The sequence below is a fragment of the Typopeltis vanoorti genome, chromosome 15 (genome assembly GCF_054136105.1).
Source record: "Typopeltis vanoorti isolate ZY-2024b chromosome 15, IOZ_Tvanoo_1.0, whole genome shotgun sequence".
Taxonomy (NCBI): Eukaryota; Metazoa; Arthropoda; class Arachnida; order Uropygi; family Thelyphonidae; genus Typopeltis; species Typopeltis vanoorti.
The window spans coordinates 104,264,035-104,290,593 of record NC_143563.1 but is presented as its reverse complement, the minus strand read 5'-3'; the positions used below and the strand labels follow the sequence as shown (position 1 = coordinate 104,290,593).

General features: G+C 35.2%; 1 protein-coding gene across 2 annotated transcripts; it reads right to left on the bottom strand.

The window, feature by feature from the left end:
• Positions 1-1,724: 1,724 nt before the first annotated feature.
• Positions 1,725-26,310, bottom strand: LOC150099049 (uncharacterized). 2 transcript variants are annotated; one of them, XM_090405585.1, is made up of 2 exons: positions 26,194-26,310; positions 1,725-3,545 (listed from the first exon to the last, which is right to left on the bottom strand). In XM_090405585.1, exon 2 carries the CDS (start codon positions 3,321-3,323, stop codon positions 2,478-2,480), a length of 846 nt encoding a protein of 281 aa, XP_090261711.1. In that variant the 5' UTR covers positions 3,324-3,545; positions 26,194-26,310; the 3' UTR covers positions 1,725-2,477. The 2 variants fall into 2 exon arrangements, 1 of the variants encoding a protein (XP_090261711.1); XR_016549529.1 differs by lacking the exon at positions 26,194-26,310 and adding an exon at positions 13,934-14,014 and having other exon boundaries at positions 3,460-3,545.
• Positions 26,311-26,559: the final 249 nt, after the last annotated feature.

Below are 26,559 nucleotides of genomic sequence, written 5' to 3'. Positions count from 1 at the left end.
TAGACAAGATTCTAAACGACAAAATGCATCCAATAACGAGATATCTCTGTTAAAAAAAAGGTACTGGGAATTTCAAGTAACAGAAATTCTGAAATTTAAAAAAAAAGCGCATTTTTTATTTGTTTTGAATTCTCTTTTACAAATGCTGCCATTCTTGGATTAATGATAATTTCTCTAAATATCCAAAAATTCTAACGATTACTTTAGATTTTATGAAATAATGGGAACGTTAGGACATATTCAAACTTAGAAACCATTCATATTGCGAATATTATATTGCGAAAATTAAAAAAAAAATATTACTACAATAATGGACAAGCTAACGAAGTTAGTATAAAATCAGTTCACTGAAGTAGTCTTCAATAAAATGTTCTTTAATCTCAATAAATGCACGTTCAACCGATTTTAATACAAATTTCATTCACTAGGCCTACAGTGATGTAGCAACAGCTAGGTACAGTTTTGAATTGCAAAAGTCATACGCTATTAGAATAAGATACACTCATAAATTTGGCGATCGCAAAATCTTTAGACAAGAACGATTATGAAAGAAGAAAAAGCACAGAAAAAAATATTCCGAAGCCAGTTTATAGTGACAGCGTCTTATAACCTGAATGCATGTAAATATTAAAAGCTTATTTATTATTAGTATTTACTAAATTATTTAATGCAATTTCGTTTTCTGGAAAGGCCTACGTTAGAAGTTCAAGGAACGCGTCTAATGTTTTCCTGTCCCCTTATAACTGAGGCGAAGTTAGTCCAATTTCGATACGTGTCATGGAATTCCTCTCGCCACGGAACACTCCAGTTTTCTCATGAAATGTAACGGACTCATTTTAAACTTATTTTTAAAATGAGTCCGTTTTAACAGTACATTTTAAACTTATGATTATAATAATGATCAATAATAGACTTATCCTTAATGGCAACGTTTTCTTTCGTTGTAGTAAATATAACAAGTCATATAGTACAATGTATAAATAAAGAGTTTATTTTAAAAAATTCTTCGGTAAGTGTGAATTAATGGACTCCAGTCATTCACCGGCTCACGGATAATCTTTCGATACATCACGTTTACTTTGAAGCCGATTTTTTTTTTTGGTCTTTACGATATTAATTAACACCCCATATTAAATATGTAGAATTACTGAATACAGTATTGCAGATAGAAAGCTTACCTAGACTACTGATTTACTTCTTTATTTCTTCGAAGCAGATTTTATAATTTGTGGTCGTTTCTCCTTCTGGCGAGCACTCAAGATAAGTGGTTGACGATCGTTCTACAATTTCTTCGCGTGCCCTTAAGGTTTAAAATATTTATTATGAAACAGGTGGAATATTGTTAATGCAAACTTAAGACAGGCCATTAACACCAAGAGGAAACGGATGATTTTGAAACTGACGCACTTCCGGTTCTTTATGTAATACTGTGCGGAGAATGCATACATTTATCCTACAAGAATAGACGCAATACAGAAACTGCTAAGAATAACAGCAAAAGAGATATTTAAGAACGTCAGTAAATGTACAACGTAAAATTGGAGAATAACTATTCCTCCGAGCATGCGTGCACTGCTAATCTCTTTTTTTTTTTTTTTCATTTCAAAAGAATATTCGTGGTGTCAGTTGAACTTTGAGTCAATTAAAAAAAAAGTCACTTGATTCAAATTGCTAATATTTCAACTCAAGGATAAGAAAGTGTTTTCACCATTTAAGCTGATCCTGTTGATAAAACCAACAATATTTAGTCATTTGGATTATTTTACTTAATACTTTAACTTCACGGTTACAGAAAAGTAATCTTTGGTATTTCCATTGGATATTTTAGTTACCAATTTATTTACATGACAGGCATTCAAATACTATCTGTTATTCATTGCTTTGGGAAAGGAATCCGCGAATTATTGTAGAAAAGCAATATTCCAAAACATATAAAATTCAAAAGTAAATATCAAATTAATTGCAGTATGTTATAATTATCAGGTTTAAAAACTAATTCCAATAATTGTTAAGAACATCCATTTACAATACAGTAGTTGCATAATTATATAAATTAGAATATCATGAAAAAATGGTTTAAATCGACTTTGCTTTTATTTATAAACCATATATGATATCTATCGTATTTTTTAGCCTGTCAGAGTGAAAACAACTTGAACTGTTCATGACAGAGTGAACTTATCTTTTCCACATCCTCTCCACGTTTTTATTTTTATTTATTTTATTATAATGTTTTGGTCTTGAGTAGCTGAACAGATTTTGCCCATTTAACAAACTAGGCAATGGAGCTACGATGCCAGTATGTAGATACTTTTTATCTAGAAGACAACCGTGTTTTTAGTAGAAACGGATATTTTCCAATCACAGCGAATCACTAGTTATTGCAGAAATGGTTTTCTAATTCAAGTGACAGTTATGAATTGCTTCGAATGACTGTATATGGATTTCGCGTGTATCAACACTTTTTCTAAATTCTTTCACGAATTTATTTTCTCACTATTTGACACGAAAGTGGCCATGCTATATAAACGAGAGCTGTCGTCAAGATCCACTCGAGTCACATGCTGGAAACAACAGGGATTCGAAATATCGCACTTCTTGGGAAGTTTTCTTTTCCACGATTTCCTCTTTAATGAATTCGTTTTATTTTTTGGAACTGACAATGAAATATTGAGCGGATCTGACGTCAAAAGTTTGACTTGATCGTAAAACTCCGCAGCTGCACTAAGACTGTCAAAACTTATCCCTGCCATTTTCCTGTGATCTTTCGATAAGAAAAGTGTATGAAAGTAATCTTCCTGGACTTTGTAATTGCTCAGATTATCGATGACATCGCTCCATAACACAAATCCTGATCCTTTTTCGGCTATCACCAGTTGTAACAATCGTTTTGTACGAGCACGTGTTTCACCTTTATCCAGCAATAACACGGGCAATCCAGTGCGTGCTAAATTCCAGTGTCCAGGTTTGAAGTTACTATCAACAGAAGTAAAATACAGGTTGGCCAAACACCGACACACGTACACAAAAGTTTTATGACTCCTGAAGAAGATTTCTACTTGCACAATATCGTGTTCAGTCAAAATGCCTTCCGTTTCTTGCTCTGCGCTGTTTTCTGCATCCGAAGACGTGACTAGAGCTGTCTCTGTAGACTGAGAAGATATCTGCAAGTCTTCCATTTGAGTGCTTAAACGTCTTAGGGAATCATATTTCTTCATTATTTTTTTAACTGCCTTTTCTTGTTTAGAATCCGATGTTGAATAAATCAGTTCAGTCGTTTCAGGAGTCCCTTTGGAGGGCTTACAATCACGATAACTTTTCATTGTTGAATGGGTTTTCTATTATTATTTTTATTAAAATTTCAGTAGTAAGAGAAATGTTTATTTATTACTTTATTTCTCACATCACTTGGAAGTCCCATTTTACCAGCTGCTATCCACCCTGAGACGAACTTCCCGCTTATTCACCAGTCGCTGCTATTGTTTGGCTTCTTTTTTCCCCTTACACAGGTCTTGACTCTGATGGCCCCTGAAAGCTGCGGGGAGCTGTAAAGAGAGAGGAAACGGAAGTTAGTGCTTAGTCTAGAACACATATACACAATAGAATAAAGAAGAGTGGTGTACGTTGAGAAAAACCGGATGTAACGGGGAGTACTCACAATAACTACCAGCTGAAGATCACGATGTTGGCAATCCGTCTAATGTAGCTTCTTATAATTACACACATCCTTGGTTCTTTGAAAGATTACTTTCTATTTGTTTCTAGCTCTGTTTAAATTACGGCTACCCAACCATATTTAGTATCAATGATTTTAAAAAAGTGATGCATAAGTTCAGTTAAGTTTATTTTAACTTCTGTTATTCTATATATTTAACGAATAAGAAATGTGGTAGATTTATGTCAAGCTATTCTACTAAATCATGACTTTGGGGGACTCATTTCAGTGAAATAATCATAAAGATATGTTGCATGCAAGTTAATTAAAAAAATTACTTTCTTTTAAAATAATAGCATTAATATGGAATGAATATATTGTATATAAAGAAGCATATATATTTCCAGGATTCTACTTATTTATACTTTTTTAAATAATTATTTTATACAAAGAAATAATTTTAATTCGAGATTATTATAAGAAAAAGTAAAAACTTTCTGATGAAACTGAAGTAAAAAAAATGAACTCTGAACGAACCCATACTGTATGTAATTTCTCTTTTCTCAAAGGATCTTGAAATGATAAACTACACAAGAGTAGAGAATCTGTGATTATATCTTAAATGCTGAGAAATCAGCACTTACTGACATGTGTGCAGAACTTTTAACCCTAATAGCCCAGTACACTTTCCATAACAGTTTGTTATTAATTATCACCTCCGTAACATAATATAAAAGTAGTGTTCAGACCTCGCTTCCGACGGAAACGAGGAGGTCTGAACTCAGTGAAAGTTTTTTTTTTTTTTTTTTTTTTTGCTTCCCACCAGAATACAGAAACATATTGTTGAGTTCCTGGCCCTCTTCCGGAATGCCGGCCGGGATATTTGTACTGTTTCTCCCCCCCCCCTCCCTCCAGTCGGCCCTGACCTCCATTTGGAATCTGATCTATACAAATCATCTACTATCATATTTCTGAATTGCACTCCATGTCATATATTCAGAAGAAGTCTGATTTGTACGAATGTTAAAAATACTTAGTTGTGGTTTTGATTTACCACTTGTACTGTAAAATTGTCTTCTAAAATAAATTATTATTTTAAACTCCCTTCCTTTCTCGTTGCTTCCTACACCTTGGAAGGTATTTCATGAAAATCCAGCAGGCTCCTAAAAAGGAAATAAATCACCTATCGATCCTTGCAGAAATGAATTCCATTAACAATTTATCAGACCTGCGTTTCGAATCTAAGACGTCAGAAACAATTATAAGAACTTTAACTAAAGTTGGCAGTTCAGTCTCATACGGATACGGCAGGGTTTCCCCACCAAAACCCCACTTTTTGTTCCCGCTAAATAGACACCTTGATGAATACCTGCAAATGCACTTACCCGTAGCCTAAGCGTAATAATAATACTCAAAGATCCACTATCTAATCAAGGACTGCTAATATATCCGCTGCTTTTGATAATTTTTTTCTTCCAAAATCAGCGGTATACGAATACGTTGAGGAAGATCGTGCAGAGCAAACTATTCCTATCTTATGTTCATTCTCGCCTTCAGTAAGTAGGCTGTCTTTCTTCTCTAAAACATTATCCAACCCATAGCACTAAGGTGATAAGGGTTACTTACTTTTTATTATTACCTGGAATCTCGTGTAAGAGTGGTAAAGTTGCAAATGCAATATTAAAAATATATTATCCCGATACTTAAATTACTGAACAGAATACCGCTTTGACACCCCTCCCCCATTCATCATTTGTGTGAATCTATGTTCTGTTATAAACACCATAATATTTGAAAAGAGGAACCAGACTAACTGTTTAAAATATGCTTGGTTGTGTTGTTGAAAGGATTGCTAAACTAACTCCAGCGGTTAAGCAACAAAACCTTGCCAGCTTACAAATTAAATTTAGTAATAAAAAACTACAAAAAAAACGTAGATATGAAATGTTTAACATGCATAATCACAATTTATTATGAATACTTCCAATAAACTATTTTATGCTTTTTTTTCGACCAAACTTCATTTGGCAGAAGGTGCTTATGCCAGAACGGCAGCAATTTGGTTTTAAATCATAGTGGAGAGGAATGTGCATAACAACTGTTGTCAAAATATTTAATTTTATTATATATATACATATATATATTAAACACACATACAAATTTGCAGATGTTATATCACACCAGTATCGTATGCGTACTAAAGGAAATTGCATTAGCCAAAATTTTCTTTATAAACAGATATTCAAAAGGAACTTTTTGGAGGGTGTCGAGACTGCCATGAAAGAAAAAAAAAAGTATAATAATAAACTTTTTATTAGGTATAAGCCACTCCCACATAAACTTTTCTACGACGAAAAAGTCTAGGACCCTGTAATCACGAAGCCTGATAACGACGTTACCACGATTTTTTTAAATATCTACATATTTAACGGGTCAAGTTTTTTTATTTATATTTTTAATTTACTATTTTGTAGTCAATCTAAAAAGAAGTCTAATTTACAATTCAGTTCACGTTAAAACAAGCATACAACAAATGGAATGCATAACTTATTCTAGACGAAGCCCAAAGCATGCTGTTTATATTTATCTATTTATTTTGTCACACGAAACAGAAATATAATTTTTTTTTAAAGTTAACACAATTTAGACGAGGTTCGCATTAACTAAAAGCAAACAAAATCCAAATCCATTTACAAAAAACTACTTAAACTGAATCTTGTACCGTACAGGAACCTGACCTGAAAATATGGTATCACACCCTTTCCTTAAGTGTGTGGAATATTTTCAGACCTGTCGATGCATTCACTCAGGGGTGGTTGACCTTGAGAGTAGAACTGCACGACTAGGTCATTACACGCTGACAGTCTGGCCAGTAATAAATAGGTTCTAGCTGCCACTACAAATTTCCTTTAGGTCACCCTCCGACTTACGGTATTAAGTAGGCGACACCGTGGCTCGAGGTCTCATTTTATTGTATTATATTGTCAATGGCCTCAGTTAGCAGAACTGAATTAAAGACAAATTAAGAACTACCGTTTACTCTCTAAGAAAAGCAAATCCTGACACAAACGTGTTTTTGAAATGGGAGATATTTCACTAGCAGCAGGAGAGCTGTGCGTATTTAATGTTTTATAGACTGCTTTTATAAATGAGAAATCTCATTAATAATTCATTAGCCATTGTTTTAATCCTGTTATAGGTTTTTATTAGAGGGACAATATCGGTATGCAAATGAAGGTATTGCAAAGAATTACAGGAAGCGAACTTTATATAAGTTCTAAATGATGCCTTATACTATTACTCCCATTATATATATATAATATATATATGTAGAAAGTATTTTACCTTGGGTATAATAAATGTTAAAAATACCAAGCTATTTTAAACCTGGTTTTACTCCATTTCTCAAGTAAGCAAACAGTCAAGTTTGCGCCTGCAAGTATTACAAGTCTAGGTGACCCCACACGTAGTGCAAGTCAAGGCAACTCGTGGTAAAGGTGGATAAGTTCTGATCACTATTCTTAAAGTTTACCCTTAATGCAAAGCACATCTCCTGGAGGAGATGTATGATGCTATGTATTAAAGACAAGGGGCCACTACCCAGACCGGTTCTGACCTTTATTGAGGTCTTTAATACATAGCATCATACATCATTAATTAGTAACAATCCATGTGGTTTCTGCCTCTCAATGAACAGCAAACTTGTAGCCATCCCACTCGCCACCTATCTTTTGGACACAAGCCATAGAAAGGTTTGGAGAGACTCATGAAGTTGCGTTTAAATTTACAGGACGCTTGAACATGTTTGGCACAGAGTTCTGTTCAAATACGATCTAATGGTCTGGTCTGGTCTGCCTTTGCTGGGTTGCTAGTTTCTTCTTTGGTCATTCACTGCTTGTCATATAGTGCCTATGAGAATATAATCTTCGGTAAGTAATTGCCTTCGTATGGCAATTACTTACGAGACACGAGCTCTGTCCAGAAATCCATGTTGGACTTTTATTAGTACTTTCTTTCTTCAACCATTATAAGTGTTTTTCGAGTAAAGGTAAGTTAGTCTGGCTCAATACGGAATTGACACGGTTTATTTTCTCAAAGCAACTCGTGTCATTCTTCCAGAATAATCTTTCCCATGAACATGCGCGAGCACGCACGCACACACACACACACGCGTCAGTGAATCAAGCTAACAGGACTGAGGTGTATGCCAAAACTAAACTAACATGCCGATCCCAACAAGGACTGGAAAAAAAGTCTACGAAGAAAACTACCTAGCATAAGCAAACAAGGTATGCTAGATATCCGTAAAATCGAAATGGTTCCATGTAGTATCTATTTAATATATAAAAATACATAATGTCTGCTTGTCTGTCCGTTATGAAAATTTGCATCTTTGGCTCTGTTATCGGCATATTTTGCATGGCCTACCCAGTGGCTATCTCAAGTTTGTACGACTGAATTCCAAATTTGGATCGATCCTATGATAACAACATCTTCTCTAAATCTGTCGCCTTTTAATGTAAGCCAAAGCTGGCAAGTTTCATAAAAAAAAAAAAAATGTTATAAAAAAAGCATTCGTTGAGGACGATTTAAATCCTCATGTTTTTCAGAATCGTTTAAATTTTCTCCACAGCAATGACAAAAAACTTGCAAATAATTGAAAAAAAGTAAAGTTTATTATTCTAAAAGAATACTTCAAGGAAAAATGATAAGCCATTGATACATGCCAAAGACTATTGTCTAAATAGCCATATTATATTAATTTCGTACAATGACACTGATACTGGATAATTCTAGTCTCCTGTTATGTGACAATGACACTTCCTGGTGCGATGTTACATCAAAGGGGTCTTATATCTGAAATCTGAATGCTACAGGTATTTCGTACGTATGTATTAAATCACAGAAAAATGTGCGTTTCGTAATTTGTATTATTGTATGGCAAACTATTATCACAACATCAAGAACTACACACGTACATACTCTTCGCGATTGTCAGTGTTTGTGATTACGGTGTTTTTCGTACGAATACAATTCGTCCTTTGAATTTAGTCGCCGTCACCTACTAGCGGGAATATTATGTCAAAAGGTGAATAGTGATTGCGTCCGTGTTAATGTTTTTCTTATATCCGTGTTGTTAATAGAACAAGCAACGATTTGATCTTTAGGAAAAGAATTTGTTCCACCAACCTTAAACTCTTCGCTAAAGACGAGTAGTATACAAAAGGAATGGTTTGTTCAACAGTTCTAGAACTTCTATGCCAATTGCGTGTCATATTTGGAACCATGAAGAAAGTTCGATATGCTGAAGCACTTCAAACGGGTTACATTAAAGCGCGGTCAACTGAAAAGATGTAGAGGAGACGCTAATTTTTGCATGAAGGTACTTTGACGAAAGTGGCTTGTTAGACAATGATATTATTTGACGAAATTTCATATTTGAAAAGCTTCTCAATTGTATAAGTAAAGTGGATATTAAATCCAGCATTATTTCAATGCCGAATGTAGAAACTATGAAAGTTCCGTAAAACTAAGTTGACCAGAGAGCTTACGGGAATACACTCACCGACATTCACGAGTTGCCATAGCGCAGACAACTTAGAAAACAGGCAATGCCCAAGCGTCTATATATTAGGCTTTTTCGCTTTTTATTAGACCAGTGAAACCTTATCAAAATGGACTAATAGAGAGCGAATATATAGAATTTATTACTTATATGGTTAAGATAGGCAACTCTATTAATGTGTGTATTTGAGTAAATTTAACCAAATCTTACTGCACCTATAACAAAAACAAATTCCAAAGAAAGAAACAGCTACTGTAATGAATAAAATACACATTCCCAGGGAATCAAAAAACAAGTGATATCAGTAACATCCCCATACACTTTCTCTGATATAAAAAGGATTACATACCATTAGTCCTATTTTAAAACCGGAACAAGAATAACAACCTTCATGCCCTAAAAAAAAAAAAAAAGGGGGGGGGGAAGCCTCCCTCTTTCATTTATTCCTATGCCAGAAGAATTCATAAACCAAAAATTGAGAGCTGTCCAATTTACGGAATCGCGTCCCTCTTGCTGATTTTTTATTGAACTTTCCAGTTCTTAATCTTCCTTACACTTTCATCAGCATAAGAAACCATCAAAACTACACCAAAACAAAATTACGACAGTCGTCTTTCCTTACACCAAACTACAGTCTAGTAGCATCATACTTTCCTTTTTACCAAGGCTATAATTGTACTGTTAGCACCAGCCGCTCTCAGAATAAAGCAACTGCTAACTTACAAATTCAGAGCAATTTCACTCATCTAAGAGTCTCCCTGTTAACTTAGCTTAATTAACTAGCCTCGACATCTTTGCTAGGCTAGAATGCTGTCTGTTATCTCCTTCCTTTCAACGAATTCCCTGCATTACGAGTAACATTAAAGAAATTATTTTTCAAAACTACTGATATATTTCATAGCAAAGTTACATATTAATTTATAAAAAATGGCTCTCCTAAAACCCTCTGAAAAGTTATGCATTACAAAAAAAAAAAAAAAAAAAAAAAAAAAAGAAATAACTTAATACATTTGCATCATTAGCCAATGATCGGCTGACTGTTCCAAGTCACGTTATTAAGCCATTCAATTTGATATTTGGCATAGGCACTAGAATAAAAAAAAAAAGAAAGAAAAGAAGAACAATCCAGTAACACGAAACTAATCTGTACACAACCTTTGCTTTCTGCAATTATCAAAAAAATTCCTATCCTTAAAAAAAAAAAAAAAAAAAAAAAAACACTCAGGCCACCGAATCAAAATCTTTAGATATTCCAGTATTAACTATAGTAACTGCTTAACAGTGGCGTAGCTAGTGCTTTTACCGCCCAGGGTGATCCCTGAGTTTGTCTCCTCTCTCAATACACACCAAAAATACTAGAAAAGTCAAAACTACGTACTTGTATGAGGAAATAAATTAAACACTATGTTTATTTTAGAAGTAAAACTTTTAATTCCAACATTTTAAAATGTTATTTTTCTTGCTTTTCGTTAGCAAAATCGTCTATGATATTGTCGAAGTCTATTTCATCACTCAGTTGCTGTTCTATAGACAGTATAGCAAGATTTCTTAAACGCAAAGTGCCGCCCAGGGCGGACCCCCCCCCCCTCAAGCCACTGCCTTGACGTTGTGGGCGATACCATACCTAAACAACCAAGGAAAAGGACCATTCCAACTAAAGACGGACATAAAAAAAACAAAAACAAACAAAAATAAAACAACTTTGTTGTCGTAAACCTTGCAATCCTACAAAATACTACTATGTTCATTCTGACTTCTTTCTCTTTGATTATTACATAAAAATACAATCGACCATCACTAAACCAACCATACGTCTAATCGTTTCCTAAAGGAACCACCACCTCACCTCATCCAAGTTTGTCTAGGTGATCAGCCTTCTACTCTGTCACTCTTCTGCATCAGAGAGCACCCACCAGACCTTATCATCCCAATTAAAGACACTGCAACATCCTTGTATTCACTTGCTGCTGCCTATCAAAATATCACTAGCGTCGAGGTTCTGGCATCAACAACACAAAACTTTCTAAACTAAGACCTAAACATGGATACAGCACACAGCAAACCGCTACTGGCACATACCAAAGCCGATACATCCTCGCCATACCCACTGAATCAGCTATCAACCAACTTCTCACCATATACAATAAAATGAAATTTCTTCCTTGAAACTGCAAGAAATTACACCATTAATTTCCTCAATCTCACCATTACCGGTCATATCAGACTCCATTGTTGTACGTATAAACCTATCAATATCTATAGCTACTCCACTCACTTCAAACCATCTCCACGTGTAAAGAAAAATCATCCAAAATATCTGCAACATGCAATCAAATCCCAAAGCCTATTCCGAATGCACACCACTTTCGGAAACAAAAGCAAGATAGTAATCTTTCCATACAAATACCTACAATACAGTATTATCAAAACGTCCACAATACACCGGATACCACTTCAACTTTCACCATATATAAATTGCATGCCAACTGGAGTCCAATATATTTCGATGAAACCATGCTCATAATACATGCAGAACTTTTCAGACCACCCTGTACCAGGGTGATCTGAAAAGTTCTTGACCTCGACCATAGATGGCAACATCATCAGCAAGATTTTTTTTTCTAAGTTGGTACATCTATCATAAGCATCCGTATGAAATTGCAAGTCATTCTATCAAGTCATTTTATCCCTTGAAATGGATAAAATTGAGTATCATGAGATTATAAAATTCTTTGTAAAAGAAGGTTTAACGCCAAAAGAAATTCATAAAAGTTTATGGGTACTCCTCTCCTTCGTTTTCGACAATTAAGAAATGGGCTGCCAAGTTTAAACCTGGCCGTACTACCAGCCTTGAAGATGTTCCACGTGATGGTCCAAAAAGTGTAACAACACCGGAAATCATTGATCAAGTGCACAATATGGTATTGGATGACCGGCGAGTCAAAGTGCGTGAAATTGCTGAGACTATAGGCATTTAAAAAGAACGTGTAGGATATATTTTGCATAAGAATTGCAAATGAAAAAACTTTGCGCAAGATGGGTGCCGCGCTTGCTCACAGCAGATCAAAAACGCACTCGCATGAAAATCTCTGAACAGTGCTTGGAGCGTTTTAACAAGAATAAAATTCATGGCATTGGTGTTTTGGGATGCTAAAGGCATTTTGTTTATTAATTATCTTGAAAAGGGTATAACAATAACCGGGGAATATTATTCCGATTTTTTAACCAGACTAGACGAAAAAAATCGTGAGAAAATACCCGGTTTGCAGAAGGAAAAAATCATCTTTCATCAGGACAATGCGCCTGCCCACAAAGGTGTTTTGGCAATGGGAAAATTAAGGGATCTGCACTATGAATTGTTGGAACATCCGCCCTATTCCCCAGATTTGGCTCCCTCTGACTTCTATCTCTTCCCAAAACTAAAACTATTCCTCACTGGTCTGCGTTTTTCTTTGAATCCAGAGGTGATTGCAGCTGTAGAGGGATATTTTGCAGATCTTACTGAGAACTACTACAGGGACGAGAGAATGGCTCTGGAGCATCGCTGGAATAAATGTATTAGTCTTAAGGGAGATTATGTTGAAAAATAAAAATATTTTTGAAATTATAAATTCGTGTTTTCATTGTTAGGCCGAGAACATTTCAGACCGCCCTATTACTTTCCAGTTAATTAAAGAATTAAATTGAAAGAACATGTCTTGAGCCTGGAACACCTCCGAAATTGTACTAGTCTTCAGGAGGCCCAATAGCTCAGAACCAATCTATCAAAAGAAGAAAAAAACTACTATAAGCAAATGAATGCCCCATCATAAATTCTCTTTGTAATAAAAAAGAACAAGCATCTCCATATTTGTATTCCGTTATGAAACACTGAATCAGAGCATCACTCTTAACCTTTTTTTATTATTAAAAAAATCGCCCCCCCTCACCCTTCTAAATGCAGGGGAATATCTGACCCAACCTCTTCCTCTTTCAGTTACACGTAGTTCACACAAAGCCAGGGAACAAAAAAGGAGTCTACTTTATCAAAACTCCCCCTCTCTTCCTCATTTCCTTCCCTAAATCCTTGTATTCTTTTTTCGACCCCTATTCTCACTTTTATTCTATTAGTTCTGTTTCTCTCCCCAAATAAACCCTCGTCCTCCAGTCCTCCACCTTCAGCTATCACAAGCAACTTACAATATTGATAGCAGCTGCTAACCTACAAAAGACAACGTTGCTGGGCGAATAAAGAAAAGCTTGCACTTTCTAAAAACGCGATTCCTATCGTGAACTTTCGTACCCCATTATACATATCCCATTCGTCTAGTGAAATGAAACGGGAAACTGTTCACTTCCATTCAACCAATTTGGTGAATGATTTTCAAAAATATGGCACGGCAGTTCATCTTGTATACTTATGTCTGTTAACTGTGTTCACTGGCGGTTTCGACTCAAGTGGGATGAAAAACTCTGCAGGTTACATCCGTATGAAACCAGCTAACCCGCCTTCCTAAACAAGTTCCTTGAGTCGTGGATGGGATTTGATCAAAGGTCTTTTCAGCTAGAGGGCATTATCACTACTAACCACGCACTTGAATGAACAGCTCCAAAGTAAAAGCATACACTTGAGAGACTTGATTTAACGAAGAAGAACTGAGTATACATTTTCATTATTCTAATTTGCCGTCTTCACACTTTTAACAAAACTTACTACACTGAAGTTTGCTTACTTGTTACAAGAACTGGGATTATCTTCTTAGTCATTACGAAAGAACAGTGGAAACATACTTGAATGATTTTTCCAATCGTCAACTTTCCGGTTAGAATCGTGGATTAGTAGCCTTGTGCTGAGCCTATTAACGTTATTATCTATAACAGAACGATAAACAAAAATAGTAAACTAAACAATATTAAACAGTTTTCATTCTAATCAAATCAATTAACCTCTTAAGATGAATAATGTTGCCAAAGAGAAACATTGAAACCATCCGATTTCAAAAGGTAGAAGATAATTTCGACTTCTCAGGACTAACGAGACATGGTTGACATACACACACAAATGTTGCCCCCCTCCCCATTTTTTTCTTGTCCTTGACAGACAAATCAGTGGCATAAAATACTCAAAAATACAGTAAAAGCGAAAAATAACTGCGTATGAATGCATTATTTTTGAAAAAAAAAAGAAAAAAAAAACTAAATAAATTTTAAATAAAAAATTAAAAGGCATTCTTCCATTGGAAGTGATGCATGATTACTATTCCAAAATCATTACAGAAACACAATGCAACACCCTGAGCATACGATGATATGGGTGGACATTTCATTAGATGCATTGTCATCATTCATGGAATCCACTTCGGAGCAAGGCTCACGTGTCCGTTAGACTATATCAAGCACATAGGCGGATGCAAGGATTAATACCCAGATGATAAATAAAAGCCTATTTTTTTCCTCTCATGAATGTAAATCAAATTAGTCAATTAAAAATAAAAGTAACTAAGAGTTAAAAATATATAAAATACTTGTTTGGGCAGCCCACAAAACAAACAATCCCGTTTACTTCATTGCGTGCACTGCTTGCAGTAACTCAAATCACTATTGTTATGGCTTGCGAAATCAAGTTTCCGATTATTGTGTAAAAGAAATGCAAATAGAAATATGGACAAGATCTGTTTGAGCAACACATAGCGAACGGCATGGTGTAAAGAATTGCATGAAACTGTTTCTGTGGTGAGGAAGAACGGAAGTAGCCATCACTACGCAATAGGTATGAATGACTTGAAGCGACAACAGTAAGTTCACACTGCATCCACTATAAATTCATTTGTCAGGAGAGTTGCGAATTACACAGTGCAGTGCACTGCAGCTTAGAGCAAATAACAAACCTAACCGGAATGTATTCGCACTAGAAAATTTATCGCGAATAATTAATAACAAGACATTTTTCGATTGAGAGCCTTCGTCGCTCAGTCGGTTTTGACGATGCGCCTTAAGTTGGAAGGACCCGAGTTCAAATTCTATCTATGAAACCTTCATAAGGGCTTTTCGAGTGTAGGTGAGTTATCCGGTCTCATGCGGAGGCGGAAATAAAGAGACATAGGCTACTGCAGGAATAAGGTTTAACCATCCAATTCTGTTGGATCTGATTTCGAAACCCTGCAAAGTACGGTTCGGATTCGAGCATAAGTGTAAAACGGAATATTTTCCAATGATGTTGCATGATTTCGTTTTTCGTAACTCGGTTATTCTTCTTTGCATAAGACAGTAGCAGGCGCAACATGCTCCTCCAAACATGCTGCAGAGCTATACCATCCTTCCAAGTGAACGCCTTCTTGAACAAGTAATTTCCTAGCAGAACGGTTCCCACGAGTCAGCAGATTTTAATCCTCAACATGAGATGTAATAAACGTAGGTGAAGTCGTGGCTTGAGCTGCTCTGTGGGTGGATAATCGCCATTTGTAATTTTGTCACATCGTGCTTGATACAAGATGAGTGATGAGAACTGCGGTACCATCTTAATGTTTGTCGAGATACCAGGAAAGCGTGCGAGAGGTTTGCATAAATCTGTTGAGAGCCAAAATCTAGGTTTCAAACTGTTAGTTTACGGAATATCATTAGTTACTGGTAGTAATTCTGTTACGACCAACTGCATACAACAGAGCGAACAAAAATAAATGAATTAATTAAATTTTAAAAAAATAGGAGTCTGATGACAAAAGTTAACATAAAAATATGAAAATGATGGACAGAAAATTAAAAATAAAACTCTGGACTAATTGAGGTAATCAAGAGGAGGAGAAGCCAGAATTGAAATTTTCCAATTATTTTAAAGAATTAAAATGCTTCCAAAAGGATAAACCATTATAGGTTCATCTTTATCTAGGCCCTGACAAGAACTCTTTCTAGACCTTTTTTCAAACGGTTTCTGATTTAATACGTCTTGAGCGCAATTTTCTCCTGCAGAAAACTCGTTTTTTTTAATTCAGAAAAATCGACCATAGAACACATTATTTCAGAGAACAACTTGAGTTAGAAACACGAGATGAAAGCGGTGGTCTGCCGTATTCTCGCCACTCATAAGGTCTATAGATATCACAGCCCAGCCACGAACTTATCTAACCGTTTCCTACCAATAATAGATGCTAGAACTTAAAAACGTTCGGTTCACTTATTTTCTTTCGGGAATCAAAGGAGAAAATTTATTTTTAAATTGCTTCCAACAATTAAAAATTATTAAAATGCTCACAAAGAAACATCTCTGATGTTTCTTTTATGCTTTAAAAAAAGCAATTTTAATACAACATGGTTGTTGTTGTTTTTTCTCGTAAACAAGAACAAATGTTATTGCGATTAACAAAACAAATGTTCGTCAAAAGTCCAAGCTCAAAGTTAAATACATGCACAGTATAAATGCAAACTAAATTATGTGCATCATAACCTTTGACATTTAGAATCCAAACCAGAATCTGCTCTTTCTAATCGTATCCCGAAGCCGGCCACGATAATCAGTCCATCTTAACTATCCAAATCATAATCCGTATAATTTCTTCAACAACAAGGGCAGCACGTGTGCATTGGAAGGGTTTGATATTCCTACAGGAGTACCAAATCTTGAATTTTTTTTTTTCAAAAATCTCTCTAGCTTAAAGTTTCCTTGTTCTACTGTGTATCATTTTTAGATGAGTGCTTCATCTGGAGCACTCATCTAAATTTGAAAAGAATTCTTATCTTTGAATCTTATTTTCCTGCAATGCAACTACCAAAGCAGCGAAGTTATCTCAGTTACTGATGCTCACAATCCCAACTGGACCCCGATTTTTCAATTCCACTGACCAAATTTCAAGAGAAGCAAGGAATTTGCTGATTAACGTAAATTAAATCCTTCGTCTACCAACCAGAACAACAGAGTTACCCCTCTAAGTATCCATTGCAACACTCCAGAGCTTTTCTTAACCAGTTTTCCTTTTAGGTATACAGTAGAAGTTACGTCTCTCTGAAGCTTGGATTATAACCTTGCATGTTTTATCACTGGTAGAATGGTCTTCCGTCAATCACACTTGTCCCCTGGCGTTACAACATTGCTTAGGAAAGCAACAAAATCTTCGTCTTTCACACATTTACTTTCCGATTATCTTCTCTAAGAAATGACCTGTTTCTGCTATATGATTTTTCTATGAGCACAATTTCACAGAACTCGCATCCATTATGTACAGCTGTGGCAAAAAAATAGCACCACCTCATATGCTGCTAATAACCCGATTCTAACTGAAGTTGTTTTCAGATGAAGTGAAAAACTATTTTTGCACCTTTTATAGACAACAACCGTCAAACGTGTTACGTAATCCTTCGTTTTTGTAAATGAATGATTATAACTTAAATTATATTTGAAAAAAACTACGGTAAAATAAAAACAAAACAAAACATAACCAATCTTGAAGTGTATTGCCCTGATTATAAATGCAGACGCAGATGGTAGAAAGGAAACCAGTGATCCTCATTACACACTTTCCCACAAACCTAGCGCTGACTCATTCTCAAGAGCGTAGGAAAAAAGATTCGCATCATAGAGCAGTGCTTTACAATACTAAAAAAAAAGAGGCTTGGGAAGCCTAGGAAAGGGATAGAGGGTTGAGGAAAGAACATTTGTCAAGAGCAAACACAGATATTGACAAGACTGACCCTATTGCCTCAGAATTCACCATACAGAAAAAGTGCTGAAGTAGGAATATTTTGAATGATTGTCGAAGCATACGAAAAGTAATTTCATTTAAACTTGAAAACATATCCTGTTGACCAGCGTTCACTATCGAGTGATATTTTGAACAGGTAGCAATCAAATCCACTTACTTTGCATTTTCATGCAAATTTTACAATGACATTTGTTCATGAGTGGACAAATTACCTTAGCGATACTGTTTTTCTTTCTTTTTCTCTGTTGAAGACTACCCCTTAAAATCGACCTGTCATGCACTGAGGCATAACATTTACCGAGACGTATGAACACCTGCAAATTACTCGTTTTGCCTGTCCGGCGACTCAGCCAATAAGCCTATGAATACATACATACGGTGTATATACAGTTTACTGATACACGCGCACCATCAAAGACATTAATAAATAATAGATGGAGCTAACAGAGGAACTACAGAAATACGTCGACATAATTGGCATTACCGAGATAAAGATGACTAAATCGAGAGTATTTCTTCGGTCATTTTTCAAGGTAAAAAAAAAAAAAGAAGGAAAAATGAATCATGGTGAAGATCTATACTTGGAAAGAGAACAGGAAATGAATCCACGTTCAAATAGAGAAATGATATTGAAAAAAAAAAAAAAACTGAAAAGCACCATATCTGCTATTCGGACACAATTTTTAATAAATGAGCACTACAAATTACTCGTACAAATGGAAATAGGTAACAAAATAAACAAAGCGGGTGTGGTGGGGAGGGGAAGCCAGCTAAATACAGAGAAATTCTCAAACATTAAAAAATATAAACAGAATTGAAACCAATTTTTGACTTATCAATTCTGAGAGGTCTGATAGAACTTTCATCATGAACTGCAGACCACAAATATGACAGTTTGAAAACTTAAGTGTGAACAGATGGCATCAATGGAAGAATCGTTAAAGAAGATATTAGATTAGAAGAAATTCGACACTGCAAATTAGAAGCCTGTGGAGCCTTGTGAAAATGGCGATTGTTTACCATCGAGCTAGGCTGTCAGAAGAAAACCGATTTCAGTTGCTGACTAGAAGGAACTTTTTTTCTAAGCTTTCAAGAGACAGTTTCAGAGTTAGGCGATGTTTAGCATGGGCATGTAGGGTTTTTCAGAAACTTGGGATTTCAGCCTCGATTCTTAAAAAAAAAATAAATAAAAATAACCCTAAGAAATCGCTATTACATACAGTAATACAAGTGTCAGGGTTTAGGCCCATGAAATGGAGGTGACTGCCTGTCTCCCTACCAAAAGCCTTAATTCATTGATGTTTGGGCTCTATCAGTGAGGGCTGAAGGATGAAGACCGGTATCTCACAATTTTCAATTCATAAACAGAATTGAAACCAATTTTTGACTTATGAATTCTGTTAGAACTCTTTCATCATGGACTGCAGACCACAAATGTGACAGTTTGAAAACTTAACTGTGAACAGATGACATCGATGGAAGAATCATTAAAAATGAAGATATTATATTAGAAGGATTAAAAATATTAGATCAAAAAGTTAGGGCTAAAGCAGCTTTTGTCCATTTGAAATAAAAGGCATCAGTTTTTTTTTTTTTTTTTTTTTTTGTAATTTAGCAAATTAAGAAGGTGGGGTGGTCAATTAAATAAAATAGCAAACCGTACTTGATGCCACTGAACGACCAAGACCCATGTTGATGCCGTTAACAGCTTTAGAATATCGAATGTAAGATTTTACAATAGTGGAGTACTTACAGATACCAGATTAATTTGAAATGAAATGATAGGATGCAAATAATAATGTTAAATTAATTTTGTAATATTCACAGTATCACAACCTTAAGGATAAAATCAAGATTTTATGATCATATATCTCACCATTATCAATTCCTGACATGTACCACGTTATGTCCAGTGGATGTGGGTTTGAATTCCGTTGCAGCGTGGCTGTTTGGGAAAGCCTTTTGGCGGCAGATGATTTTTTTCGCCCATTGAGGAACACTATTCTGCTTACCGATTTCTAGTGATTTGATTAATTCAAAGTTTGTTCTCCAAGTATTACGGATTAGTTAATTATTAGGGATTCACATATAAAATGTATATATATATATAGACAAGTGGGGATACTAAAATTTTCTTGGGCGGTATCAGCAATCAAACCATTTAAAATTAGTTGTTAAGGTCAAAGGAAGCCTTATGCTGAAATCAAGCTAGGAAATGCAAATCCGAATTCTCGGTTATCAGTATTTTTTTCATTCTTTCTTCTTTAATAAGAGGGTTCTCATTGCTGGCAGTTTATTCTCCACGTATAACCCTTTCAGTATAGTGAAGTGGTAGCACGACGCCCTTTGGTCGAAGGGAATTGAATCCGTTGTGATTCCGTTATAAGTTTTTCTGACAACTGAGTTAGTCGGTGTCATACGATTATAGAACGTCTCTTCGAATAAAACTTTCATCCTGTATATTGCACAAGCCGATTAGAAAACAAACACAATTTACAAGTATAATACACTCTCGTCATGTCCTTAATTGTTTGGGGAATTTTTTTAAAGCGAAGGACGTCTGCCAGGAGTAATACTACTCACATCTCATGAATCATACCATCCAGTTGAAGGTGAATGTATGTGTGAGCGAGGAGGAATTACAGTAGCGCTTTTCAAATATGAGGATTTGCTATATGAATCAGTTATGCGCAGTCCAATCGACTGTTGTGTGTCGTTTAATGAAACGATGATTAGTCTTCAGTCCATATCACACAATACTCATCAAGCTATGCTATTCACACTGTATGCATTTCATGGCTTGGCTTAAATTAACATTTCTGTGATTGCATCACCATGTAAGCAAAATTATATCACGCACATTGTTGGTTATATTCTATTCAACTATGGGAACATCACGTACATTTCACTGTTTAACAAGACAATAATTGACACACTGCAATGCATCAATCTTTGAAGCTCATGCAGGTCGTGTAGAAGTTGATAGCCTGCCCTAAGGGCAAAAATACATCTCATAGCTTAGCCTCGGTACATTCACATGTCACACTGCTGAACTTCTTACTGAACAGGAACCAGTCACGTGTTGTTCCGGTGGGAACCGCCAATGCATGTAGTTCCGTTGCCCAAGGTCATGATTACACAAGAAGCCTGCTTTTGTTAGTGGATGTACTGTATGCAATAAACATCTCAACTGGTTATTATCCCTTTCCATAAAATAAATAACACAATACTGAAATTACTGTGCATTACAGAGCAGTATCTGTTCTAAGAAAAGGATATAAATGATTTACAGGTAATATCAACAAAATATTACATAATTGGAATTACATAAAATCGACTCCCTGTAGCGACATAATTTCTGGATAGGGCAGATCCATGCGGTAAAATATTCCTATATTTCTCAAAGTCGCTTGGCCTACCAAATGACTTGGTAGCAAGCTATTATATAAACTAAGAACAAACGCTATTGGCTGCGTCTATAGGATGATTGACAGATAGGTATTAGAAAATAGGGTATATGTGTAATATTTAAGAAAGAAGAATCACTAGAGCGGACCACTGTTGCAACCTGAACGGAAGCGGAGTAGACAGCATGATATTGTAGGGATACCCAGTTTGCTGGTGAAGCAACTGGGGTGCAAGATAACCATAGCTCATATGGTATCCCATCAAGCGACTCGAATACTGCGCACAGTCTGATGTCAATTCAGTGTTGAAAAATGTAATGCTGGGTCAGAGTTAGTGGCGTAGATAGAGGTGGGGGGGGGGGGGACGGTCCGCGCTTTGAACCTTTTTGAACTTTTACAGTTAATTCTAAAATACAATCTGCAGAACTCAGTTCCAAATATTGTAATACTGCTGCAAATTTTCCTCACGATTGTTGTAAGTGTTGCTAGTTATGAGAGGAGTTTCTCTAAATAAAACTGATTAAGAATTACCTACATTACTATAAAATGGACTTCGCCAAGGTCATCGATGATTTTGCTAACAGAAAAGCAAGAAATATAACATTTTGGAATGTTGAAATTAAAGTTTTACTTCAAAAATAAACATAGCGTTTTAATTTATTTTCCTATACGTCGTTTTGACTTTTTTGTAGTATTTTTGGTGTATTGGGAGGGGCAGCAAAAGCTCTAGTTACACCACTGGTCAGAGTGCAAAATAGACATGCGAAGTACGATAAGGAAGAAATGCTGGATATTACTGTGGACACATTGACAAAGTGAACAAGACACACAAACAAATGCTGCGGTAATGGGAACACTAAAACTACAAATAAAGAAGTAATTACATCTTTGCAAAAAATAAATACATAAAAACTGTTTTCACGAGAACTCACATAGATCACTGCAAAGTAATCAACTGAATTTCTTGAGATTGGACGATGGATTGCTGACTATGAGATAAGGTTGGAGGAAAGGTAAAGTAGAACATGTTGGTTATCGACTTAGTGAATAGAAAAACAGCAAAGAAGGAGAGGTGTAAATATTAGTTATATATATCGTGTATAAAATAGGATTTCATGCATATAAAAAGGATAGGAGAATAAAAGATAATTGTAAAATAGATTTATCGCATGGAGAATTTCAAATAAATGGGGTGCACTGGGGATGGACGCTCGATAAATTTGTTCTCAGAAGTTTACATTTATATAATCGCTAAGTTTATAACAAAAGAAGATGTAATATATAACCTATTTTAGAAAACAGCAAAGCCCTAAATATAGGAGCGCAATCCCTTTGCAGCTTGTCCACGGTAAGTTTTAGAGGTGGCAAAAATCGGTTTATTTTTGTTTAATTAAACCCAAGCGTAAGCATAGTTTAGCATGCCCATACGCGTGTTTTTTCTAACCCGTTAATCAGTCACGTACATTTATAGAACTTTTCTCTCTGAATAACGGTTTTTTTTTTCATTCCGTATTCATGTACACCGATTAGAAAACAAACACAGTTTACGAGTATAATACTTGATTAGCTTCTAAACCTGATGTTAAAAGCCATCCAGATTTCACTGTATGTATAGCAATTGTAAATATTTCATGGCTTTAGACGTTTCTCCAAGACTTAAAGGGAAGTCACGAAAAGTCAAACCGAATTTTCTCGGTCACCACAAGTTATTCACGATCTTATAAGTCAACAATCTGTATTAGTATCGTGGATAAGCTAAAGCTTAGAAAAAAAAAATTAGGAAACTGCTCTACAGAGAGCAAAAGAAACGTTTCTAAGCCACTTCAGCCCTTCATTAAGTAGGCTGGTCTTACACCAAGCGAAGAAACTCGTCTGCAGATTGAAGATATTCTCAACCACCCACGTCATCATCGAGATTCGAATCTATAATGAACTGATTGTAGAGTGGAAATGCTATCTACTAGGCGAACAAAATTTTGGGATTAATTAAAACCCACTCATGATTGTTTAATATGGATAAAACGGTTATCTTAGCAAATGTATAAGCATCGGCTAGTGATAACGACATAATGTTTTGTTATTACGGTAATTCATTTTAAGATTTCGTGGAAGAGGGTATGAGATTTCGAACTGCACTTGCACCTGATATCATTAAATTAATAGCAAAATTGTGTCTGAGGAAGTTGGATGGAAAGCTAAGGAACGAATAAATAAAGAAAACAAGTGGGGAAAAAAAATCTAAGAACAATCATACAAAATCGCAGTATGTAATTTGAAAATCTAAACCGCTACTGATATTAATTTTCGAGCCACCTGAAGGAAGGTATATGTATATGCCAAACTTGGCAAAGTCTGACCAATCTGCAGCAAACAAAACCTTCTGCTTACCTTCATGCTGGTAGACCTGTTAGCATGATTCACGTCTGATGCACATTAAATTATTATTCTGGACGAGACAATCAAGGATTGAGTAAACGTCAGGAAGGAGTCTGGAAATCTGATGTCTACACCACTTAAAAAGAAAAGCTAAATCTTGAATATTTCTACATAATATTATATTGAAGTAATTAATGCTGAGCACAGTATCTTATTTTTGTCATTTGCATGTTCTCCGATCAGTATGTTATGGTATGAAGAAAAAAAAAAAAATCTTTCCACTCCTGAGACAGGTTAATTCTTCATTCGAGAATTGCTCTTCTTCGCATCCCAAGTCTTTCCAACCAAAAACGGTATCCTAGGTGGCAGATTAACTTAATTATCTTATCCAACAGCGCCCCCCTCACTGCATGAGTAAATTCAGTGGCTAAAACCATATTTTGATTGTACGCAAAGTAATCTTAAAAAAAAAAAAAAAAAAGACAGATTCATCTTTTTCGTTTAAATTCTTTACTCAGTTCTTTAAACGAATCCCCCCCTTTTTTTTTTTTAGGGAAAGAACACAGGCCTGTGTAATTTTAAAGTAATATTTCGGGTTCCACAATGCTAGAACTAGAAGGGCTTTAGAGAATTGATGCGTCTCGAAGAAGAAAATCTTTTTCTAAGCCTTTTAACGAGGTAGCGAGTTCATCTTTATTTTTTGCAGATAAATGCTATTTTATCTTCTCTGAAACTATTTATTAATTCCATATATCAGAAAAATGAAATCGACTGTAGATAGACTTTATGTTATTTCAGAAAATACCAGTTATGGTTTGGGAAAACGAGACGACGGAAATGTCTGCAGTACTCTATCTTCCTTAAATCTTCAAAATCATCGGTAGCCAGGATTTTATCTACCGGTGACGATGTTAGGTCAGTTTTTGTCAATCCAATTCCAAAAACTTGATTATCATGATTTTGAAGATTTCGGGACGAGAGTATTATCAACCAAATAAATAAATCCTCTAAAGCCTTCTTAGAAGATAAAATTGTAAAAAGACATTAAATGATTATATTTATTTGGTTAATAATATTATTCATCTTTTTTTCAAAATTCTGCTCAACCGTAGTAGTATTATTGAAGCTCTGTGCTTGAGATCATTACAAACATCAAGAAGTCTGTTAAAACAAAATGAACACTTAGCAAAGAGAAAAAATGTATAAAACAAAAATTACAATCAACATGACTGTACATTTTTGTACGAATATAATGTATGGGATTAAAAAAAATCCGAAAGATAATATTGCTGACTATATTTACGCTGTTAATTACAAAAAAAAAAAAATCAATTTAAAAAATAAGTCTGCGGGATGGCCACGTCCAAAATCATACTTCAGTACTGCTTGCATAAAATAAAAACTTCCATGCGTCAAGTATTAAAACAGATAATTATTAATTATGGTTGTTTTATAACTAAGCAAAAAAATATTTTGCTTTGAAATTTAGTTTCAAAAGCGACCGAGGCCTTATGAGAATACAACCTCCTTCGAAATGCCTTGGCATTGCACTCTTTAAGGGTTTGCCCATGAGCGGTATAATAATTTTGGGATTGTTTTACTGGTCTAATAGCCGTTTCGAACTTTAGGCCGAAATTCCCGGGCAAAAACTATTGTTAACACTACAGATTCGTATTTTGAATTTGTACAGATACAAAGAAAAAAAAAAGTGACATTATTAACACACAGCTCATGACTGCCGTGCTTATCCATACTACAAGTTTTCTGAATAGTTTTTGACTTTGTAGAAATGCAAGCTATCGTAGAATATTATTATTTTAAATAAAAATTATTTTAAAATTTAACTTAAGCAGATTTCTTTTTCACTTAATGTTTTCGTATTATTTATTACTTTTATGTCTGAATAACAATACCATGTGAAAACACTTCATCATCCGAATATTAAAACTGTTTCAATCTTCCTCCATTGATATATACTACCAACTGCCATCCAACACCCTTTTGTTTGGTTCATTCTGACCGTATTGACCTTTGTTAGTCATCAGTCAGTCATTCTTTGTACTGGCATATTTCCGATTCCAGTAGAAAGAATGTTCTTTTTGAGTTTCCTGAACCTTATCCCCAATTACTAAAGTGAGATAATACAAAGCAGAGATTAATGCCCCTTCTTCGATATTAACAATTCACTGCGCTAGCATTAAAAACTAACGATGATATCCAACAAGCAGTGACAGTTTTACCAAAGAAACTATCCGATGTTTATCAGATCTGAAGTTTGCAACAGTTGGGTCGTTTTTATTTTCCCGACAGGAATACATATTTTTGAGCTTCTCCAACGAAAATTACAATTCACCCCGATCTTTATGTATAATAAATAAGTATTTTCGTTTTGCATGAAAATATCAAGATGTGCAATTTTTGCATTATCATTCTAAAGAAATTGTATACGAACTTCATGCGTGTTTAACAATTAAACTATTAATTTATCAAATCCTCAACTAATCTACGTTAACTCACCTACAAACACAACGACCTCTTCTATTTATCCTCTTGTAGGTTGTGTGCATGTTTTCCAATCCAAAACAAAGTGGTACGCCATCGGTGAGAAAAAAATTTCTGCAGATAACTTCGATGTCTAGTTTCTGCACGTGCACTTCAGAAGAACACGCTACTAGTGTAACAAGGACGAACCCTGTAGTCTTTATCTAGTTACACGCTCAAATACTGTTGGCTCTAAATGTGACGTCATTTCCCTAGTGACCAATCGTACGACGTAGCGAGAGAAAAGTTCACAAAAAAATCCTTTCTGTCACTCATACTAAACGACGGGAACTTGGATCAAAGATAAGGTTTATGAGTCATTTTCGGAAATGGCGTCAGGTG